General features: G+C 34.7%; 2 protein-coding genes across 2 annotated transcripts; one reads left to right on the top strand and one right to left on the bottom strand.

The window, feature by feature from the left end:
- Positions 1-2,551: 2,551 nt before the first annotated feature.
- Positions 2,552-13,069, top strand: LOC128995349 (proton-coupled amino acid transporter 1-like). Its single transcript, XM_054420336.1, has 10 exons — positions 2,552-2,622; positions 3,497-3,662; positions 4,378-4,531; positions 6,986-7,110; positions 7,748-7,832; positions 10,175-10,278; positions 10,875-11,052; positions 11,622-11,803; positions 12,326-12,498; positions 12,813-13,069. Exons 2-10 carry the CDS (start codon positions 3,508-3,510, stop codon positions 13,067-13,069), a joined length of 1,413 nt encoding a protein of 470 aa, XP_054276311.1. The 5' UTR covers positions 2,552-2,622; positions 3,497-3,507.
- A 1,876-nt stretch (positions 13,070-14,945) lies between these two features.
- Positions 14,946-23,177, bottom strand: LOC128996058 (pickpocket protein 28-like). The gene is made up of 6 exons (XM_054421209.1): positions 22,979-23,177; positions 20,565-20,624; positions 18,479-18,629; positions 17,310-17,401; positions 16,105-16,203; positions 14,946-15,535 (listed from the first exon to the last, which is right to left on the bottom strand). The coding sequence occupies exons 1-6, from the start codon at positions 23,172-23,174 to the stop codon at positions 15,213-15,215; spliced, it is 921 nt and encodes a 306-aa protein (XP_054277184.1). The 5' UTR covers positions 23,175-23,177; the 3' UTR covers positions 14,946-15,212.
- Positions 23,178-24,030: the final 853 nt, after the last annotated feature.

Raw genomic sequence — 24,030 nt, 5'->3', positions numbered from 1 at the left:
TATGCGTTGCCATGCTGGTGACGAAATAACAACGAAATATAAACAGAAAATCAAAACAAATGGAAGAAACTCCAATCACATGTTTTATTTACAGTGTGGGGTGATAGGCAAGCATGTTTCTTTAAAACCTTTTTTCTCAGCTTGTGTGCATCGTGGGGTAAATCTGCGCATACCGTTAGAAAGCAATTTTCCTGTAGGTGTGCAGAATCCCTTTATAAATTTAAATAGGCTCAAAGATAAGCACAAAAAATGAGATTGAAAATTTGAAAAAATTAACATGGATTTTATGCGTTGCCATGCTGGTGACGAAATAACAACGAAATATAAACAGAAAATCAAAACAAATGGAAGAAACTCCAATCACATGTTTTATTTACAGTGTGGGGTGAAAATAGAGAAGTGAGTACATTACATATTTTTGGTCGAGTTTCGACCACTGGACGACCTCTCGTACTTATTTAATACGCAAGCAGATTTTTTGTGACAATTACTCCTCCGAAACTACTGAACCGATTTACATGTTCTTGGTGTCATTGGAAAGAGCGTAACGTGAAGTTGTGCAGGAAACTTTCTTTTTAGGGAAATAATGAGAGAGTGAGGCCATGGAGCCCTTTAAAGTTTCGTATTTCTCCATAAGATTAACATTGGAAACAAAAATTGTTATGAAACTCCAGCTGTTGTCAGAAATCAAAAGTGAGAAGTTATGTTAGTTGTAAACAGTCAATAAGTTTGCTAATTTAACAGTTTGCTACAAACTTGCTGACTTGGTTGAAATTCGTTTTCAAATAACGCCTGTAATACTTAGCAATTGCTCGAATTCGAGCAACAGGGACACTAGTAAATAAATAAACTACTAGAAAAAGCATTTTATTTTAATAGGAAAGGCATTGCTTTTTCCAGCTTTGGCTTTTCTTTGCTTGTTAAACCTCAGATAAAAAAGGTTTACTTTTGGAGGGTTGCTAGTGAAGAAATACTATTCTAATTTTTTATATTTTAGCTCATGATATTTATTTATACTAATGTAAAAAAAACGGCGTTTTCTGTATTTGACAAGATAAAATTCATATACAATGACAAAATTTATTACATTAGTTATTTCTTTAAGATTTTACCATTTTTGTATACAGTAGACTCCCTCTTATTCGGACACCTTTTAACCGGACTACACTTGGTGGAAATGACATCTCTTACCGGACAATTTTTATCAGCACATCTATTTAACTGGACTAGATCGGCAGGAAGTGGGCGGTACTGAAACGACCGTTCTCGTGGGAAAGATTTGAGACCAGTGATCACGTGTCTAAATACAATGCTCTCATAAATTTAAGTCAAATACACATTTAAGCGGTCCGTTTTTACGAGTAGATGTAGATGTAGATTTAACTGGAAAACCTGTTATCTGGACTGTCCTCAGTCCCGAGGAGTACGGATAAGAGGGAGTCTACTGTAAATAAAACTAGATGTAGGCTACTTATTTTATAGTGAATATTTATTAAGTATTTTTTTTGTAAATAAATCTTTAGATTAGAGTTTATGTGTTCTTTTTTCCAATGCAGCAAGCACTCTAAATGATATGGTGATAACACTCAAATGTTTTTAATCATATTCCAGTCTGCTAATTTAAAATTTAAGTACTATATTCTTAACAGTATTTTTCAAGATTCTCAATGTGTACGGTCATATTTGGATACATTTGATGAATTGTGATATTTTTCACCCTAAATTTACGAGATGAAATTGTGAGAAAAACAATAAAACACATTACTGTATTAACAACACTATAAAACAGTTTATCCACGGTTAAAAGTAATTTACCCATAACTTATTTAGCGGGCTTATTTGGCTTGGTAATTTTTTAACAAAAATATATTAAAAGAATTATTTAATATAAAACTCAGTTTAAGCAACATTGTCCCTTTAATTTACAACACTAAGTATTAAAGTGAACATAATTATTGAATGTATTTTTTCGTAAAAAAAAAATTAAAAACCGTAAAGTAAAATAGAACAGAATTGTTATCCTTGGAAGGAAATTTTACAATAACAAATCTGTTGCTTGACCTTTTTTGCTCAAAGGTTTCAAACTTCTCAAAAAGATTTATGCAATAATTAAGATCAGCATAAACTCCAATATTCTGTATTCTATTTTTACCATGCACTTTTTCATCAAGATATCTCCCACTTTATTCTTATGAAGAGCAAGTTAATTACTTCCGATGTTTTAAACTTGTGACATATGTTTTATATGTCTTCATAAAATTGAGCAATTTACTTTTACTTTACTGCACGGATGTAAAACCTCCATAAAAATATCAAAAGAGTATTTCCATTTCTACTCTTATAAGTTAAAGAGTGTGAATCCATTTGAAAATGCAATTTCCTCTCCACCGTTAGTCAAGCATACATTGTAAATCATGTCAAGACAAGATAAGAGCAACACTGCTGTTAAGTCTGTGCAGGTGAATGAATCATTTTTATATTATAACTAATTAAACTGCCTGTGCCATTGTGATCGGCGTTTTTTTCCAAAATTTAGAGTGGTTGTGGGGGATGTATGTCGGTTGCACAAATCAGCTGGCTTCTACAGGGGCTTCTCGGTGGCTCTCCACAACTTTTCTTCAGGTAGGAAAGAGTTCAGCAAACCTACATACTCTGATAAAACTTTGTCAATAAATTAGGTGCTTTCAAACTGTGTCAAGCATTCCTTAATCGGTTAAAATTAATGGTACTGGCTAAAGAACCAAGTTGATCTTAACAAAATGTTCATCTCATTCATCATTCATCCAACTCGTCTTCCTTAAAAACATGCCCTGGTGTGGTCCAAATTGAATACAATCTAATTCATTTTTATCACATGAACATACAAACATACAACTCTAAAACATGTGCCATTTTCAACAAGACAACAGATAATGTACGTCACTTCAAAAAAATTTCCATGGTTGTAAAAATATTAGAGTTGTTTAAAGGGATAGCAAAACTAGTCAGGGATTTTTTTCACATTACTTCAGGCTAGACCTAGAGGCTATGGCATTATCACTTGGATAAAATCCATTGGTGATTTGGTGGGATTTGAACCCCTGACCTCAGGAAACGAAGCCCCACACTCTACCACTAGACCAGTTCGCTCCCCCAGCTGTGGTTATAATGCTTGCCTTACCTAACAAAAGGTCAATATTAGAAGATAAAAATACAAAAACGCAAAAAAAGTAAATGCCAGTGAAGCACACAAATACATCTTTGTGTTAGTAGGAGCGATCTGGTCTAATGGTTAGAGCGCGGGACTTCGGTCCAAGAGGTCCCGAGTTAAAATCCCGCCAAATCACCAATGGATTTTTTCTAAGTGAAAATGCCGCAACCCCTAGGTCTAGCCTGAAGTAATGTGAAAAACAATCCTGGGATTGTCTTGTGCCTAGCGTCCTAGGACAAAAAAAGTAGCACAGTAGTTAGAAAAATATAACATCTTATACAGGGTGTGCAACTAACTGTTTTGTAGTGTTTAAAGGGATGCTCCAACTTGATGCGAGTTATGTGCTTCTGCATCAGACAAAAGAAGAGGAGGCGACTGACGACAAAATACAATCTCAAATAATTGACTGTGAGAACCTCACTGTGCCTGAAGTTAAGGAGAAATGTGATATTTGTGTAGCTCAACGGACAACGTAAGTAGTACATCACAGCATAAAATCATATATTAAACATACTCCCTAGTAGATTTGTCATCAATATGGATCAGCTGGTAGTTTTATCGTTAGTTCCGTCCAGTGCCGCTAGGATCATGTTTTTGTTTACGATTTGTTTCTTATTATTTCAGCAATAGTAACAACATTTTGTCAACACTGCCCAGTGTCACCATCATGTAGACAAAACAAAAGCTTTTATATTTATAAAGCAGCTGAACAACAATCTTCAGATTTTACATTCGGATGAAAAGTCTAATTGTGTTTGTTAGTATGATAAAATATATGTGTTGGATATATTATCACAAGCAACATAAGGATTGTATATTATAGTCTGTACACAAAATTTAGGGGGTTTGAGGGGAAGTTTCCCCCGCTAATACTTTGCTTAATAAATATATTGCAGCTGATTTGCTATTTGCAAAATCTCAGCTGTTGGGCAATTATTTTAATGGTAAGATCGTGGAGGGAATAGATTATTCCCCTAAAAATGTCTAAATTTAATGAGCGAAGTGTACAACAAAGAGTACCTTTGACTATGCGGGGATAAGTACATCATTCACATTTTAAATATGTGGCCAGTTTTAGAGTGTGAATAGACATAGTTACCGGAATAGTGTATATATATATTTAATCATAAACCATACAATTAGTATTCTACTTTGTCTAGTGAAATCAATCCTCTTGTCTGTTTCAGCTATTTTCAGACCTTGTTCCACCTGATAAAATGTCACATAGGATCGGGAATTTTTGCGGTTGGAGATGTGTTCCGCAACCACACCGGCTTATTGCTGGGACCATTACTGACAATCTGTCTAGGGATAGTCTGTATATGCGACAACCACATATTGGTGGGTAAACATTGTGGCATTGTGGTTATGGGTTTAGCTTGTAGTAGTGTGAGTGACTCAGTTCAAGGTACCAGTTGAAATAATACACATAGGGCTTATCTTCTTAGTATATTTTTTATTGAGTCACATTTTTTAGGTATTGACATTTAACGTGACATAACTGTTAAATTACTGTTACCTGGGTTCTATAGAAGCTTTTTAAATTAAATTTTCCTTAACTTATGGTTCAAATTGTAGAATTAATTGTAATTAAACTTAATACAGACCTGGTACGATTTGTCTGTGAAGGTTAAAATTTATTGATCTTCTAAGGCTTCGTTGATCAGTGTTTCCAAAACGTGAAGGTTTCAGCAATGCTTTGCCTAACCATTTGTTGCCTAACTATTCCACTGTGAAAATCTAGGTGTAACTGTTCGCACGGGGGCTGACCCAAATCGAAATGGCGGTTTTCTGTTCTTTTCATTGTCCCTCTAAAAAGAATAGAAAAGAATTTTAAATAGTAATATGGACGTTTTACATCTTTCCCAAGACCGATCAACCATTAACACTTACGAAGAATTTGAAATATACAAGGCAGTCAAAACAGATGGTCAAAATGTTTTAAATGACAAACTCTCATTCCAATCGAATTCCATTTATAACACCGCAATCAAAATACTGGATGGGGGAGGAGGAGAGAAGGAATGAATGCGAGCCGGCAGTGATAAGGAGACAACGGCTGACGTCATACCGTTAGACCACTGACCACCAGTTCGAGCTACAACTTCCACTGGGAACTGGGAAAGATGTAAAACGTCCATATTACTATTTTAAATAGTAATATGTACGTTTTACATCTTTCCCAAGACCGATCAACCATTAACACTTACGAAGAATTTGAAATATACAAGGCAGTCAAAACAGATGGTCAAAATGTTTTAAATGACAAACTCTCATTCCAATCGAATTCCATTTATAACACCGCAATCAAAATACTGGATGGGGGAGGAGGAGAGAAGGAATGAATGCGAGCCGGCATTGATAAGGAGACAATGGCTGACGTCATACCGTTAGACCACTGACCACCAGTTCGAGCTACAACTTCCACCCGGTCGCGTCACCTGTCTCGTGTTCCTGAGTACTCGGTATTTTTAATGTTAAATGTTCGTGTCAATGTGTGTTTTCGTGTGTTCGTGTTCTATGTACTTATGACGACCTTCATATATGGAAGTGAATAACGACGCCTTGTACGGCCTGAAGATGGTTCCCTGTGAACCGAAACTATAGTTGCCACAAGCAGCATAATGGATTACTGAATGCAGGTATTTAAACCATTATAAACACTATACTCCATAAGGCTGAATTGGTCGTTAAAAAAACCCGCGATGGTCGTGAAACTTTGGTCGTGAAATTACGTGTTATTTGGCTCTGTTCTGGCGGTAGCCCTGTACCTCATGTTCGAGGATACAAAGTGGACTTCTAGGTTAATCTAGCAATTGAAATAGCTTATAAACAAAAATTAACACCATGTCTACTTCATCGAATGACTACGTACGGTCATGGACACACCAAAATTACAAAAAACACAATCTTTCCATTATTAATCCTGTAATTCCTCCTTTCAATTTGAAACGACCGGCACTACAATCCTGACGTACACCCCGAACTAGTCTCTAAAACCAACTGACTCCATCGACGCCAGGCTTGCCACTGTCGTGCTCCAAAGTTGAAAATCTTTCCCAAATGGTCGTGACGCCAAATCGAGGGACAGACTTATTTTGTCATGGTAGTCAGTTTGCAATGACAATAAAATTATAATATGCTCCTTTTTTGTAAGTTTCAAAACCATTGATGACATAAAAATATGGCTTTATATATTTCGGCATGAATAATTAGTCTAAAAACAGCGTGAAAGTTGGAAAATGTACCCTAGGGACACGTCATGGTCGTGAATTTCGAGACTTTAAAAATACGAAAAAAATACCTAGAACCTATTTAAAACCAAATAAATGTGTGTAACATGTTGCCCCCATCCCAAAAAATATTAAAACACATAATAATAAACTACAAATCCAGTATCTACGAATTAAAAGACCAGGAACATGAAAACGTACGTTTTTAAATTTTCACTCATATATAAATTTGAACAAATGGTGTTTTTGGCCTCTAGGGACATCAAAATGAAAAATTAAATCGGTTCCGGGCCTAGGTCTTACCATGCCCCCTACAGTAATAGCTACTTCCCTATAGGGAAATAGTTAAGCTTAAGTATGAACTGTACTGAATAAATTTGAAATAGTGGTATTATCGAAATACATTCACAACATAGCTGCTTTATTGGTTTTACATTCTGTCCAGCTATCCACTATAAGCCACCAACTCATCACAAAACAAATTAACAACATCAAACATTTTAAAATATGAAATTGATCTTTCTTTTTTTTCTAAGATTTAAATCTAATTAAATGTTTACAGGCTAACTGCTCCAAGGAAATCAAACATCGACAGAACCTCAGTTTCTATCCGTCTTTCCCTGACACGATGGAGTGGGCATTCCAGTCCGGGCCATCCCTGTTCCGCAAATGTTCTTCAGCAGTCAGGTGATAGAAGTTTTGGTTTGTTTGTTTCTAATAATATTCTTGAATAGTAGCAAACTTGTTAGAGTAATACTTTCATGACTACATGTTGAACAGACCATATCTAGTTAAGTACTCCTAGATTGTGGATTATATAGGAACAAAGATAGTGTGATTGTAAGAATAAGTAAATAAGAAAAATATTAATAAAAAAAGTATATTTTTTTGTAATATAGTCAGGCCCGTGGTTTGCATGTTGCCCCATGGACCGGAGCGATTGTTGCCAACCACCTATCTTGAGGGAGAATTTTTCTCTTCGTTGCCCCCTCCCCCTTCCCCCCAATAAACCTAAAACTTCTTGAGGACTGGTTATTAACGGCCCTGAAGATAGTAACAAGACTAATTGGTTAGAAAGTGTCTGCAACCCTAAACAATAACTTATGCTGCTAACACGTTTCTTTGGTGAAAGTGCATTCAGTGTCAGTATTCAAATTATTGTGTCAAAAGTTAAATTTGTGTGCTTTTTGTACAAAGGATGGACTCTTCTCCCACCAAATAAGTCTGCTATCTTTAATAATCTTTAAAATCTACGTTCTCTTCCTCTTTATACACTGTAATTTATTTTCTACTCCAGTGAGTGTAAAAATGTTGCTCTTCACAGGGAGGTGGTGAAGGGACTCAACTTGATGACCCAGCTCGGTTGCTGCATTGTATATTTCATTTTTACGTCCTCCTCACTACAATCTGTAAGTATTCGTAGGATAAACATAAAAAATATAAGTAGACTAACTAAAATTCATTTACACGGCATTATTAATCCTTTGAGGTCGAATTTCCCCCCCATTTTTTGCCGAGTATAGTTTGCCATTAGATCAGTCAGGAAAATGGCGCCATTTTACTGGAAAAATAAACTTTTTTAACTTTTGATTTTTTTTAGTGTAGGTTGCCATTTTTGAGCAGTCGGGAAAATGGCGGGTGGCGACCTATACTCGCCATTCGACCGCAAAGGGTAAAAAAAAATGGTTTTTATAAGTCAATATGCGGAGAGTGCACTGGGTACTACATCACTAAATGCTGTAGACTAAGAGCCTTTGTTTGTGTTAGTAACTATAATAAGAAGTCTCTCAGTTGTCTGAAATAATTAACTGACTCCTTATTGTAGGAGTGAGTTTTTTTTATTAAGGACCATATAAATAATAGTCTTTCTCATACAGTACAATCCCTTATTTTACTAAATTAATTTGGTTATTTCAAACAAAAATAATGAATAAATGTTGTAAGTTTTACGATGGCACAAAAACTAGTCGCTTAGTATCCCTAGTGGAAGAGATCAATATATATCAATACAAAAATTGTATATTGATACGTATTGATACGTATGTGTATTTGGGCCAATACACATCAATACATATCAATACAAGTAAATATAGGATCCGAGTCATTAGCTTAATTGGAAATAATCTGTAGCTTGTTAAAAAACAATTTTTAATTTGTTTCAACACATTGAATCACATCTACTATGCACTAAAAATAAAATAAAAATGAAAAAGTAAAAAAATTCTTGTCAAAAAGTCTTGATGTTTCCGTGATTTGAACCTGGGACTTCAGCATAGTAGCCGGCTGTCTAAGCCGTTACACCACAGAGACTTCATATCTGATCTTGTAATGATAGCCACTTTGAATGGGAGAAGCTGTGTTAGGCCTCATAATTAAACTTAAAAGATTTTTTAATGGCATTTGTGTCATTTCAAGCATGTACTCATGCATGTAATTATGCTTTAACATGTTTCAAAACTATTTTATTACCAGTTCAAACTGTTTTCTTGCTACTTGGGTGATGTGAATAGTGTCAATACAATTTATTTTTATTGATTTCTAGAAATAAGGAATTCAATGATGAATTTGTGAGTGATTTTTATCCCTATAACAATAACCAATTAAGAAAGAAATTGTTAAAAGTTGTCGAAAGCTGTATTACAATAATTGTTGTATAACAATTTTAAAACATTTTGATTTAAACTTCATACTACAACAATGTTGAAATAAGATTGAAACAATTTTAAAAATGTTTAACAATAAGTTTTTTGCAGTTGAAAAAAATAAGTTTCAATACGAGCTGTAACTGTTTTACAACAATTTTAAAATTTTTTTACAATCAGTTTTTTGAAGTTTAAAAAAATTAGTTTTAATACAAGTCGTAAACTGTTTACAACAATTTTAAAATTGTTTAGCAATCAGTTTTTGGCAGTTTAAAAAATAAGATTTAATACAAGTTGTAATGTAACTGTTTTACAACAATTTGAAAATGATATATTTTTAAATTATATTGAGTTTTAGGTACCTCAGCTAACGTCTATGACCTAAAACTAGAGTTTTTCCTTTTTTCAAAAAATAACATTTTTATTTACTGTTTATTTAACCACTTTACATTGATAGTTTGTATAATCCATAATGCTCATATGTGATACATTTTAGAGATATTTTGAATTTTATTTACCCGTATTGATGTCTATTGATTTATAACATCTAACATATTAAAAAAATATTCTCTATTGATATCAATGAACGATTTGTTTGGGTACTTACGTATTATACGGAGGCCACATATTTTACAGCGCGCTGCAGCGGTTATGTTAGGTTGGGTTATCATGAATATATGTTTTTTTTTATCAAATTAAACCATCTTAACCTAACCTAACCAACCAAACTTGCTGATGGTGAAGGTTTACTAATCGAATCGAATCTGTAGGTTAGGTGGCCTCCGTTTGATACGTAAGTACCTTTGTTTGCTCTAATGATCTATATTGATATATTTTATGTTTATAGATGTCTAGTGATATGTATTGACTAAGTTTTCAGTGATGTCTATTTGTTTGTATTTACTTGTAATGATATCCATGAACATCTATTGATATCACTAAGTATCTAGTGATATCAATAGATATTTTCTATTGATTTCTATTGATGTCTTCCACTAGGGATACTTTCAGGGATTACCACAAGCAGTTAACTTTTTAAGCGATTGAAAAGTTGGATGGTTGTTAATGTTAGACATAAATGCGTCTAATGAGACATTGTGTTTTTTCAGCTGCTGAGGATGCTCGCTAGACATGGAATAGTGATGGATGAGCATCTCATGATAGTTATTATTTTCCTCCCAGTAGTTCTGACAATCTTCATGGCTAACCTCAGGTAAGCTTCATATGAAATAGATAAAAATACTTATTATTTTTATTGCTACACTATAGTTTCTTTAACAAAATTTAGGCTATTTGACTGTAAGTTTGCCCACTACTCATTTGCATAATGTATATGTTGCAGCTGATTGACGTTTTCTCAAAACTCAACTGTTAAACTATTGTTTTGAAGGGACGATCAAATGGAGGGGATAAATTTCTTCCCTTAGAACTGCCTACATTTAATGAACCGAGTATAGTATGGTAGCTGCAATGTTTTGAAAATAAATGTGCGAGAGGTATGGAACATAATCGATTAAGAAAAATACAAAGAAAAATATAACCTACTTTTCACTTTTCCATTGTTTTATCAGAAAGTAGTTTTTTTATGACAGCTGAGATCAACAAACATGTTTGAAGCTCTATAGAGCGAGGGGAACACAACCAGCAAACAAACTTTAGGAGACCACCTTCGGTACTAGTTGTGAAGTTTGTGATTTATTTTACATAAATAGCTTAAATGGGTTTCTAAAATGAGGGTGTTATTGAAATAAAAAAAATAAGTAAGAAGTAGCCAAATCCAATCTAAATGTTAAACATTTGTGTTCCCAGGTTTCTCACCCTGTTCTCCGTACTGACCAGTGTGTTTGTATTCAGTGCCGTTGCCCTCACGCTGTACGTGTCTTCTTCTGACCTGCCACCCATCACTACTCGACCTACAATCGCTCACTGGTCTCAGATACCTCTGTTTTTCGGAACATCCATCTACTGCTTTGAAGGAATAGCTAAGGTATTACGCTAAACTATACAAATAAACGGTATCATGCACCAATCTGACATATACTTTCTCCTAGTAGCTTGTCAACAACCTTATCATGGGCAAGGGGTGTGAATACCTATGGTATTTTTTGGGTTGAATCACAAAAATTGAATGAACAGTTTAACTGTAATTTTTACAGCAATAGGAGGAGTTGTACCATTTTGTTAAGAGTTAAAAGGGCTATAAGATTCTAAATTTTAATCAAAATCGGTTACGGGAGATAGTTTTTGTTAAAACCTTATTTTTCCGTTAAGGGGAAAATAACCCCCCAAAAAATCAAAATTTCAAAAACTGATAAGTTGAACCAGGAAAAACCACTAAACTGTTCTGAATTTATCAAATGAATCCAGCAAAGCAAGGACTGAGCTTGTACTGTACAAGTGAACTGTATTGATACATTCTAAGCAGTCGCACAAGTTATTTATTAAAGTAGCTGCTACACTCAACATCTTCCAACTCTCCTCCAGTTAAAGTTTGATAACATAACCTCCAAAAAATGTTAACATTACAATATAGTAAGTAAACATTTATCGTTGCAGACGTGGCCACTAAACGGATCGACTCCACCAATCATGGCTCCTCTTAGACATTGTAACCTGCTGATCGTCTTACTGGCTCTGGTCGGGACTTTGTTTGTTGTCATCGCATTCATCTGCTTCATCAAATTCGTAGACGACGTCGCCAGCCACCACCTGAGCTACAGCCTTTCACAGACGTATTTGTTAGTATTTTTTAATTTTTTTAATTAGTCATCACGTCTGTATGGACCAGCTGAAGTCATAAAAAAAATATTTAAATAGAATAAAGCACTCATTGGTGAAAGAACTATATACTGTCAAATTTTAACTTTCTTTGTTACTACGATAGTTGGATATTAGATAAGATGTGCTATATTTTGCAGTAAGTGTTTCTTTCAGGTTGGCATGGTTAAAAAGTTGAGTATTATTTGACAGAAATCAGTAATTGATATCAACACACTCCCCCGGTGTCTCATTTAATTATATTCTAAAACTATAGACTCTAGCTTCATCATGGATTCAATTTCTACTTATATCAGTAGTCAAAGCATCTTAAACATAACTTGAAACTGAATGAAAGTTTCTGCTGCAAATTATTTTAAATTAGCGGTTACGGTAAGTAAAAGTGTTAAGTGAAGCATGAGGAGTAATCCAAGTGTAAATATTCAAGCGAGAGGTGTAACAAAGGAGTAAATTGTGAGATAGTTCCCTTAAAATTGTTGCAGGTGTTCTGAGGTTGTTCACTTGACCATAGCCCTGGGACTCTTGTTCTCGTACACTCTACAGTTCCACATAGCTCTCATGCTGGTCTGGCCGGAGCTGGTGACAGAGCATGGACCTGCGCAGCACACGGTCCTGGCCGAGCTGGCACTCCGACTCATCATAGCGTTGGCTACTTGTAAGTACCAATTTGTGACGATAATACTAGTGCGGTAAATAAACTGTGACACAGATAGGTGTTGAAATTATGAAGCAGTGTTAAAAGGACAGTCTTGATCGAGGCTGCGGAAAAATGTAGGAGATTTACCAGAAATCTTAATTACATTTATGAGCTTTTGGTATTGATGCTATATATAAATTGATGGTAAAAGTAGTTCACACAATATGCTTTGTAATGTAGCTTACCTAAGAGAACAATAACAAAAATAATTCGTTGACCAAACATATGCCTGGGCTATTTACCATGTGTAAGACCATAAAATAATGTTACAGTCACAGCTGTAGAGGTACTGCCAAGTCTGGGAGTGTTTGTGTCCCTCACAGGAGCTGTGTGCGGAACTCTACTGGCACTTATGATGCCACCACTCTGTGATCTGGCGCTCTATTGGTCCTGCCACTCGCGTCCCTGGAAACACTCGTTTGATTTCTTTTCCATTGTCCTAGCAGTTATTGGCCTTGTTACTGGAGTTTTGTACACAACAGTTGTCATGATTAAAGGATTCCCAGATGATACACCCCCTCAAAAATGACAGAGGTGTTATTTTATTTTTATTTCCTAGCTTTCGTTTTAACATTGTGTAATTTATTGTAAAAAGTTATCATTCTTTGTTTGTCCTATATATTCATTCAGGTAATGAAGTCAGGACTGAACATGGACTTTTTTTTAGGTTTTGTTGTTTATCGAAATATATGGTCAAAACAAAAAGAAAAATTATACAGGAAATTTATACACTCTCATAATTTATTTAATCTTCATCTCATTATCGCTTTAATTTGTGGAAAATTCCATATCAGTACAAATATTTTCTTTATTCACTCATCAGATTTTTACAATGCACAAAGTACAAAGACTGGAGTGGCGTTACGATATAAACTAACCCTAAACTAAAACTTATAAAAGTAACAGAAGTCTACCTTATAAAATAACCAGAAAAGACCTTAAGGCATTTGGCTGCTTAGGTCACAAGCTTGTACTTAACAAACTACTCCTACTAGGGATTAAAGGCAAAGCCCTTGTCTGGATAGCAAGCTATCTAGAAGACTGTGCACAGATAGTTTGAATACAAAAAACATTAAATGGAACAAGACACACCATCAGATCTAGCCCAAAAACTACCACCATGGGAGTTCCTTAGGGTTCGGGTCTTGGTCCTCTTCTATTTATACTTTTCACTAATGACTTCACAGACTTTATTTATAATGATCATGCCAAATATGTATGCTGATGATACAACATTTATTATTAAGAATGATACAACTCATGGACTCTACTCAGAGAACTAACCAATAAAGCAACAACGTACTGTCTTCAAAATGACTTAGCAATAAGTCCAACAAAAACTATGCAAATAAATTACAGCAGAAGACAGCTGCAGACAACTGAAGATACCAATATCACTGCCAATGAACAATCCAAACTACTAGGCATGACCATCAATGCTAAACTCTCTTGGACAGAACATGTAAATAGCCTGAGCAAAAAACTAGGATCTGGAATTTATGTACTGTGTAGAATTAAACTGATAGGAATACAGGAGGCAACTAATACTGCATACTATGCCTTAGTAGAGTCCCACAAAAGATATGGATTAGTGGTCTGGGGTGGAACCACAGATCAGAACCTTACAAGAATACTGCGACTTCAGAAAAAAGCTACAATAACGCTAGCTGACCTCAGCCCTAAAGAAAGCTGCAGGGAAGCTTATAAATCACTAAAAACCACGACTGTGAATCACTATACATCCTTGCAATGATTAACTATACTCAATAGAGTGAACATACAAGAGGAAAATATTCTTACTCTCACAACACTCGAAGAGCTACAGACTACCCAGCAAAACATACAACTCAATACAGCAGGAAGCACTACATGGGACAAAGGTCTTCAATAGCCTGCCCAACCACTTGAAGACCTTAAGAAATCAAGACCTCAAGAGGAAACTCAAAGACTGGCTAATGGATCAACCATTCTATTTACTATAGGAATTCATCGATCAAAATTGTCAAGCAAGATGAAAATTCAAATATGACACTATTGCATTTCTTGAAGAAATCTCAATAAAGAAACTGATTGATTGGTTCTGGTAGCTTCAAAACAATGTACATTATAACCATATCTACTAACAATATTCGGAAATCGGTCTGGATTTGTATCCTTAACCAATAAATCAATATCTGACGCCATTTGAATTTAAATAAATTTCTTTTCTTTTGATATAATTTAAACAAATTATTAAGCTTCCTTAGGAATTCCTTTGTAACTTTATTGCCAGGTATTCTATAAATTGATACTATTAATATTACTCGTGAATTAATCTGAATAAATTATCCTCCAACTAAAAATTCTTCTTTAAATATCTTTTAAAAATCATTTCTTACAACATAAGTCAAAGAGTTATGGATTAATATAACAGAACCTCCCTCCAATTTTTCTCTAAAATAGCCATCTGCCAAACTAAGGTTTAACATTCTTTTAAGCAAATAGCTACTATCTTTTTTACACAGTGCTCTTTCATACATACAATTTCAACATTACAATATATTTTAAATATAAAATAAACAATTCAAGTTCTTCAACTTTTTTATTCACCCCTTGGAGGAGAGAGTTGTATTTTTGAGGTAATGTTACTTTTGTTAATAGTGTTTGCTGGTGAATCAAATTGTTTGCTGGATTTATAGTTTCTGCTTCTTTTCTGGGCAAATTTCTAAAGCAGGAATATTTGATGAAGCAACACCATCTCCAGAACCTGCAGTATAAACTTGATTCACATTACTGACACTGACACTTGCACTGCCCTGTATCACTTCCACATAGGAATGTGGGCCAGGAGCAAGGTGTCGGGAGGGACTAGCGCTTGGATTGGGCGTAACAGCCTGCACTTCACTTGACACACACAAGATGCTGTGGAGGGTCGGCTGCGAAATCTCGTGCTGTGGTTTGTCTAATGAGTCGGCATCCATCTGATGTTGGTTGGTGGGAAGCATCTTAGAATTACCTGCCGTGTATTAATAATATAAGATAATAAGTTAAATATAAGATTTTTACAGATAAAGATATAAAATACGGCAGTTCAGTCAATAAAATTTCAGCATTGATTGTTTTGATTATCTAGTTTTATAAGAATATTATGTCGATGTTGAGAGTCTGTTTTATTAGTTCCGTCTACAAGTATTATTCTGTCATTTTGATCAAACTTGTTTAAATGAGTCTCTCTAATTGGCTTAAAACACTCTTCATCTAAAAAAGTAACTGAAAATTGACACATTTTTATTGAAGAAACTGATGGATACATATGGCAAAATTATTACTTTTGCAATACTTCTAGATAAATTGGAGAAGTAGAGCTAAGTTTGACTTAACTTGGTCCAATTTTTCCAATAAGAGCTGAACAATATTTGTTCTTCTCTAACCTGTTTATTTTACAAAATTTGAAAGTGTGTGTGTTGGTAGTATTTGGTCTGCAGTAGACTAAAATACAGTTATAACAGTCACAATTTTTTTTACAATTTATACATATAGATAATATTTTACGTTGTAATTTTCTTATGTTGGAGTTACTGTTACCTTTCTTATTTTTGAACCGCAGAGTACAAAAGTAGAAGATTTCAAACAAACTGAGGAAACTAAATCCCAAGAATAGTCCTAGGAGGCCTCCGATGTTAGCTGGAAAATAAATTAATATGATTATTAGCTTTAGTTTATTAATTATTTATTTTCGTGAAACCCACAAATAAGTGAAATTTACGTTGAGGTAATTCTGTTGTTTATGTAAATTTATGTATACACAAAATATTTAGGTAATATAGTAGAAACAGCTTTGGTAAAAGAGCCCAGGGTGAGTGAGAGGTATTAAATATAAGCATCTAGGCAGCCAGTGCAACTCCGATGATCGTGGATCAGATCAGAAAACCTCCCACCACCGCTCCGTGCCGATGGCGTGACGTCAACCATTACCGCAACAATACAGAGCTAAGTCATGAGCCTTGGTAGTGTAGTGGATAGCGTGTCGGGCTGATAATCGATAGGTGCCGTGTTCGAATCCCGCTGGTAGCGGTAGCACTAACTTTTTGTCAACAATTTTTTTCATATCAGCAAGTTTGGTTGGTTTGGTTAGGTTATGACAGTTTAATTTTATAATTAAAAATTTAAAAAATTGAATTTAAGACTTTTATAATTTTATTTTTAGAACAGAACTATTTTTTTGATTAGTAAACCTTCATTCGAGTTTTTCATTATAAGCAAGTTTGGTTAGTTTGGTTAGGTTATGACAGTTTAATTACTTTTAATTTAAATTTAAGCTACAAACGATACGTTTTGACAGCGACAGTGATAGAAATAACAATTATCCGCCAACAGTTAGGCTATGCTGATGCGCCGGTATGATTCGAAAGCGTACAACATGGTGCGGTGGTGGGGGGTGTTCTGATCCACGATCCTCGGAGTTGCTCTGGCTGCCTAGACGCTTGTGTTTTAGATAAGTTGGGGACGCAAGGAAGAGATCAATCCCTTCCAGGTTGTCAATTCAATTCTGAAAAAAAGTCATTTGAATGTTTCAAAATTGAATCCAGCTGTTCTTGATCATTGGGCTTGAAAAATGGTCCTGAAAATAAACAGCTGATCAAGTAACAAAGCTACACTTATCATCTCCATTCTACACTCACCTTGTATTCAGCTAATTTATCCACCTAGGTGTGTGACACCTTTATCAAAGTATGAGTTTATACATTTCTTGTTAATTGTATTTAATAAATAATAAAACAAATATTTACCTATGAAGTCACTCAGTCCAAACACTGCAATCCGCTTCATGGCAGTTACCTTCTGTGTCTGATATTGGACTGTCAAATGTGCATAATTGTTCCTGAAAATTATGTCTTTCTTACAAATCACATTTAGCAAATTTCTCACATAGGGAATATACCTTATATCACCTAATAATACTACCTAATAACACCTAATAATACTGCTAATACCTTAGGTATCATGGTAAGACCGGGACTTGGGACCGATTTAATTTTTTGTTTTGATGTGCCTAGAGGTCAAAACACCATCCTATCAAATTCATATACATCCATTGGCACAATAACTCGAGCAAACATCATCCAATTTTGATAAAATTTAGAAAATAACTTGTAAACCTACATGTATTTGAATGAGTTGCGAACCAGCATGATCGGACCATGTGAACCATTATGGGGGGTTTTATTAAGTAAAAATATATTTTTTCAATGTTTTACTCTCAAAACATAAAATTTCTCAATATCTCTCTAAACCATTTTGAAAAGCTTGGAAAACAAATAATTTAGTATATTAAAGTCCTTTTGTACGGTTATTGTTTAGAAAGAAAATTTCAAAATTTTAAATTAAAAATTCCCATGTTATTCTTATAGAGAAAAAGTAAACAACTAATGGAAATCCGCTTAGTCTGCTGGTTTACTCCTACGGGGGTATTTAAAATATATTATAGTGTTTGTTGTGTTTTGTACACTCACATTTATAACTGGCAAAATTTTTTGTCAAACAAATAATTTCAAAACTATAAACTTTGCTGATTGAAGGAGCAAATGTTGGGAGTGTTAACAGCATTTTACATAGTTTACACCAGTATCAGTGGATGTGTTCAAGGCTTTAAATGAGCACAGTGGGCCCAGAACAAGGGCGCAAGATGCTTAAGGTTTGTTGGGGACGCAAGGAAGGAAGAGAAAAATTTCACCAAAAGGTAGGTTAGCTTAGATGGCAATTATCTCGGGGTCATAGCACATCACATGCAAGCTGTGGGCCTGGATGTTTTACCATTGAGCCTTCAGGAAAAGCTATGAGCTCAATGTTTTCTAAAGTTATACCACAGCCAGTGGATTAAGTACTTATCCCTTCATAATCAGTTACTTTCTGACGGATTTACAAAAAAGATAACTATAGGTAATTTAAATTTACTTACTCCAAGATTTGTTCAACACCTTCAAATTTGAACCCTTTGGTAGTTGCTGTTGTCCAGTTCCTCGGATAGTAAGCCACATCTATTTTGTAGTTTATCTCAAAACAAGATGGCTTACAGTTACAGCCTGTAGACAGAGGGTCTAGCAATTTACCTGAAATTGATTTGATAGCTTGTAAAAAAATAACTAAAATAATAAAAAATAATAATCAGATGTCACATTTTGTGAACTGAGTCAAAACTAAACAATTAAAGTACTGTTTTCATACACTTTAAAAAATTCATAGTAAAAAAAATGTATTCAACTTTTTAAACGATGCATTTTTGTGTGCTTTTCAGAGTAAAAAGTGTTGTAAGTTGTTTTTATTTATTTCAATTATAGAATAACATTTAAATTTACTGGGGTAGAAATTATTTACAAAGAAATTCAAGCCCTCTAAGCAATAATAATATTTTTAAATTAGAGGTTTTTTTATAGTAAACTAAATTAATTTACAGTTTTCCTTAAAAAAGTTTAGGTAAGTTACAAGATTTTGAATCATTGCAGCGATGCTGAGGATTTATAATAAATAATTTTGATAGCCGCGAACCTGAAAATTATATGGGTTCTGATGATCTGTCATATGCAGTTCGAAAAGTAACAATCATATTACGTGTTTTGGCGGAATGCCATCGTAAGACACTTCAGACGAGTGGATAAATTTAATCTGCTTCATTAGCTTCGTTGATGTTTGAATACGGACACCCGTTCAACACACATACGGATACGACACAGAAATAATCAGTTTTTGTAAAGAAATAAGCCAATCACAGAAACACAACATTACCAGATTTTTTGTATCTGTTTGTGTGTCCTGTGCGTGAATGTGTGTCCTTTTTAAACATCAACAAAGCTAATCAAGCAATATAATTCCTGGACTGAAGTGTTTTATGATAGCTTCTTGCCGAAACATGTAACACGTTTGTTACTTTTGGAACTGCATGACAGGTAATAAAACCCATATAGTTGAGGACTTCTTTGTCCTAAGACGCTAGGCACAAGCCCGGAATTGTTTTTCACATTACTTCAGGCTAGACCTAGGGGTTGCAGCATTATCACTTATATAAAATCCACTTGGCGCGGGATTTGAACCCGGGACCTCAGCGGCCGAAGTTCTGTGCTGTACCTATAACCAACCCCGTTAAGGATTTAACAATAGTTGTAGCATAAATATTCAATTTTGCTACAACTTTTCATTCTCTTGACGTTTTGCTTCACTCCATGCATTTCTGCAGGTCAAAAACCAAGGAGAAGGCAAAGGTGAAGTGCTCTCCTATACAATAATACCCCCGCCGCAGCAAACCTGCTGACTAAGCGAATTTCCATTTGTCTGAATTGATTTTCAGTTAAATATATTTTAATAACATTAGGTTTAACGAGTACCTAGGTTTGCTGCTACAAGGAAACTAATAAAGTGTGTTTTTGAGTAAAATATTGATAGCTTAGTACAAAATAAATAAATTTGCTCAAATAAGTTTGATCAAAATATATTCATAAACAAGCAAACTACAACATTTGACAATTTTCTCCATAAGAATAACATGGGAATTTTAAATTTACAATTTTTTAATTTTCTCCGTTACTAATATTTGAACAAAAATACTTTTATATACTAAATTATTTGTTTTTTTAAGCTCTTTAAAAAGGTCTAAAGAGAAATTGGGAAATTTTGTGTTTTGAGGGTCAAAAGTGAGAAAAACCAATTTTTACCCCATAAAACCCCCCGTAAAGCCCCGTTCCCATGGTCCGATCGTGCTGGTTCGCGAACTCATTCAAGTTTATCCCGCTTTACACCTTTAAACCAAATTTCATCAAAATCGGACAAAAATTACTCAAGTTATCGCGTTCACGGACGTATATATATATATATATATATATATATATATACATATATAAAAATTTGAACGACTAGTGTTTTTGGCCTCTGGGGACATCAAAATGAAAAAGTAAATCGGTCCCGGGTCTAGGTCTTACCGTGCCACCTACGGTAATAGCTACTTCCCTATAGGGAAATTCGCTAAAAAAGTCAAAAGCTATTGAAATACTTACTTATACTTTCCAGGACACATGGTTGCTTTAAAGGTCCACAAACTGGAATGCCCTTTGTACCTGGAAAACAAATTTATGAAGTATAAGGAGGTCAAGTAACTATTTTATTTAAAACTGTAATGCTAGTTGGTTAAATAATTACTTTTGGATGAGTTAAACCAAACAAAGTTGATCTGATCCAAAATTATTTGATAGCAGTTGTTTTTGCAAATATATCATACGGTTATCTATCTTCTATCTATATATTAATAGGCAAGCATGTTTCTTTAAAACCTTTTTTCTCAGCTCGTGTGCATCGCAGGGAAAATCTACGCATACTGTTAGAAAGATATTTTCCTGTAGATGTGCAGAATGCCTTTAAAAATTAAAATAGGCTAACAAATAAGCACAAAAAATGAATTTGAAAACTTCAAAAAATTAACATGGACCATATGAGTTGCCATGATGGTGACGAAATAACAACAAAATGTAAACAGAAAATCAAAACAAAGGTAAGAAATTCCAATCACATGTTTTATTTACAGTGTGGGGAGAAAATAGAGAAGTCTGTACATTAATTATTTTTGGTCGAGTTTCGACCACAGGACGACCACTAGTACTTATTTAATACGCAAGCAGGATTTTTGTGACAATTACTCCTCCGAAACTACTGAACTGATTGACATGTTTTTGGTGTCATTGGAAAGAGCGTAACGTGAAGTTGTGCAGGAAACTTTCTTTTTATCAAAATAATTTTAGAATGAGGCCCTGGGGCCCTTTAAAGTTTTGTATTTCTCCATAAGATTAACATGGGAAACAAAAATTGTTATGAAACTCCAGCTGTTGTCAGTAATTAAAAGTGAGAAGAAAAACATTAGTCGAGTAAATATAGGCACTTGAGATAGAACAAATTCCAACAAATGGTTTTTCGACGGTTTTTGGTAGTAATAGGTGTAGAAAGTACCAGGAAAAAAGTCTACCAAAATCGGACAACCGGAAGTCGGGTTTTTCCAAGATGGCCGCCGTGAGGCCCTCAAATCGACAAGATGACTGCAAATTCGTCGATTCATAGTTCCAGGATTAGCCAATTTCCAGGAAAATTGGCAAACACATGTAGAACTATAATTTCAACCTTGTTATTATTACACCAAGTCAGGAACACCATGAACCTGAATATGAGTGTGAAGGATGAATGGGGAATGTATTGAATGTTTGGCTTAGTCATTGACTATTGTGTTCCGAATTAGACTTCCCATCCATATGGACCAGTTTTTATTAAAAAGAACGTAGTTGAGTGAGCTAGTCACAGAATTCGCTAGTGTCTATAATTGTATTTTCTATCTTAATTTTTGTTGATGGGTCATCAGTTGCTACAGCTCACAATGAGTAATTCCATCAGTTAAAATTGGAAAAAAGTTTGTGTATTTAACAGAAACTAGTTAACCACCCGTGCTCCGCCACGGGAATAATGTCATCAATAAAAAACAATGTTAGAGGGTATTAACGGACCAATCTTATGGTAAAAGGAGTCGTTGATCTTAAAATTATATAGATCATCAGATTTTGAATCATCTAAGTGAGACTCAGCAGAACTCACCATTACAAATTGTATAGTTGTATGATGTTATATTATTCAAATAGGTTTTTGAAAGCGTTTTTGTTTCTTTTACATTGGATGTAGCCCCCCTGTTGATAAGATTTTCCATGAACTCAGAATGTTGATAAGGAGCAAATTTTACCTTCCCCTTGGGACAACATGAGGACAATGTATTTGTGCCCCTCTTAGTCTGTTGTGTCTCGAAAAATTCATAGATTTGCAGTATTGACAAATCCAATTTAACGATCCCAATTCAAAAGAGTCAGATTTTTTGTAGGGACTCCCAGACCATATTAAACACCATCACTGTTCTTTACTTTTTTAATTCGACGGTTCTGTTATAAAAATAATAACAAATAACTCACAGCCTACAAATGGTTTATAGCTATAACTAATTTCATATTCTTCAATAAAAATTGTAATGACTCGGCCTTTGAAGGGCTGAATGTCGTAGCCCTTAGAAAAACGTATATACTAAGGAGATTCGGCAAATCTGCGCATTATTGCCTTCAATTTGGCACATAAATCTTGTATATCGGTCCAGTAGTCACTGAGAAAACAGACTTACAACTGTGTATTAAATATATAGAGAAATTATGAATTGACATAAGCACAATCGGTCAGTGGCTCGCATCAACTACAATGATTTCGATAAAAAAAACGTTTAACGTGGGGATGGCATGTCTAGTTGTATCAATAGTCAAAGGTTTATCCCAGGTAGGATCAACTGATTATTGAACCAACACCATTAATTAACATCCCATGATCAATGGCAGGTGGGTCCAATTTCAAACAATCAAAATAATTTTGCTTCTTAATTGAGTCAAACCACACTTACGAGGGGCGTAAAAAGGCACACATCCACACCTCGACAAAGAAATATTCGCTTCACACTCGAGGTCACAGTTTTTCTCTGTGTATATATTGAAGAACTTGAGGAATCGCTCGTCCTCAAAGAAACATCCTCTTTGAGCAGGGGTCCATTTTCTCAGGATTTTGTCAGTAACTTTGATGTCAGGGGTGATTTTGACCATGGTTTGGTGATCTGTGCGTACGTACGTTGAGGGATGAGCTAGAGCGGGTAGCTCAGCTGGACTGTGAAATGTTACCTGGAAAATTATTAATGAATAAAGTTTAGCTAACAAAAGTTTCTGCATCATGAGAAACGTGCACTGCTGCATCTCGTACAAGAGATATCATTATCTTATCAGTCCACCTGGGTAGCTGAGTGGTTAAAGTTCTCACCTAACAATCAAAAGGTTGCCATCGATCCTGAGAAAAGTCATTTTAGCTTTTAGATCATTCAAAACTGGATCCAGCTGTTCCTAACCATAGGTCTTTAAATAAATGATCCAGGCTAATGAAACAGCTGATCTTAGTCAGTAAAAATGCTACACAGATCATTTTACTCTATTCTACATTCATTCTTCACTCTTTGGCTACGCCTCCATTTCAATTGATAATCGATAATTCAAGACAGTGACACATACTTAGGTGTGTATTGTTCTGCAATGTGGGAGAGAGTAGATTGGGGATCATCTCATAACTCCAAGGTTTCACAACTCCAAGTGATCATAACTCCAAAGTTTCATAAGTCCAAGAGATCATAACTCCAAATTATATTTAATCCAAAGTTTCACAACTACAAGTACCCGAAAAGGGATAATTTCATTACTCCAAGAAAAATATAAGTGCAAGTGATCATAACTCCAAAGTTTCATAAGTCCAAGATATCATAACTCCAAAGTTTCATAAGTCCAAGTAAAAATTAAACCAGAGTCTCATAACTCCAAAAGTTGAGTGGAGTCTCATATCTCCAAGTGGAATGTGTAGTACAGTCAGCGCCACAAGTTCCTGCGCTGTCCGCTCCGCTGTAATACTGTCAGCAGC

This window comes from Macrosteles quadrilineatus, unplaced genomic scaffold (genome assembly GCF_028750875.1).
Source record: "Macrosteles quadrilineatus isolate MER2022 unplaced genomic scaffold, UCM_ALF_1.0 Scaffold_5__1_contigs__length_97177068, whole genome shotgun sequence".
Taxonomy (NCBI): domain Eukaryota; kingdom Metazoa; phylum Arthropoda; class Insecta; order Hemiptera; family Cicadellidae; genus Macrosteles; species Macrosteles quadrilineatus.
The sequence above is the reverse complement of the archived record's forward strand: the minus strand, read 5'-3'. Positions and strand labels throughout refer to the sequence as shown.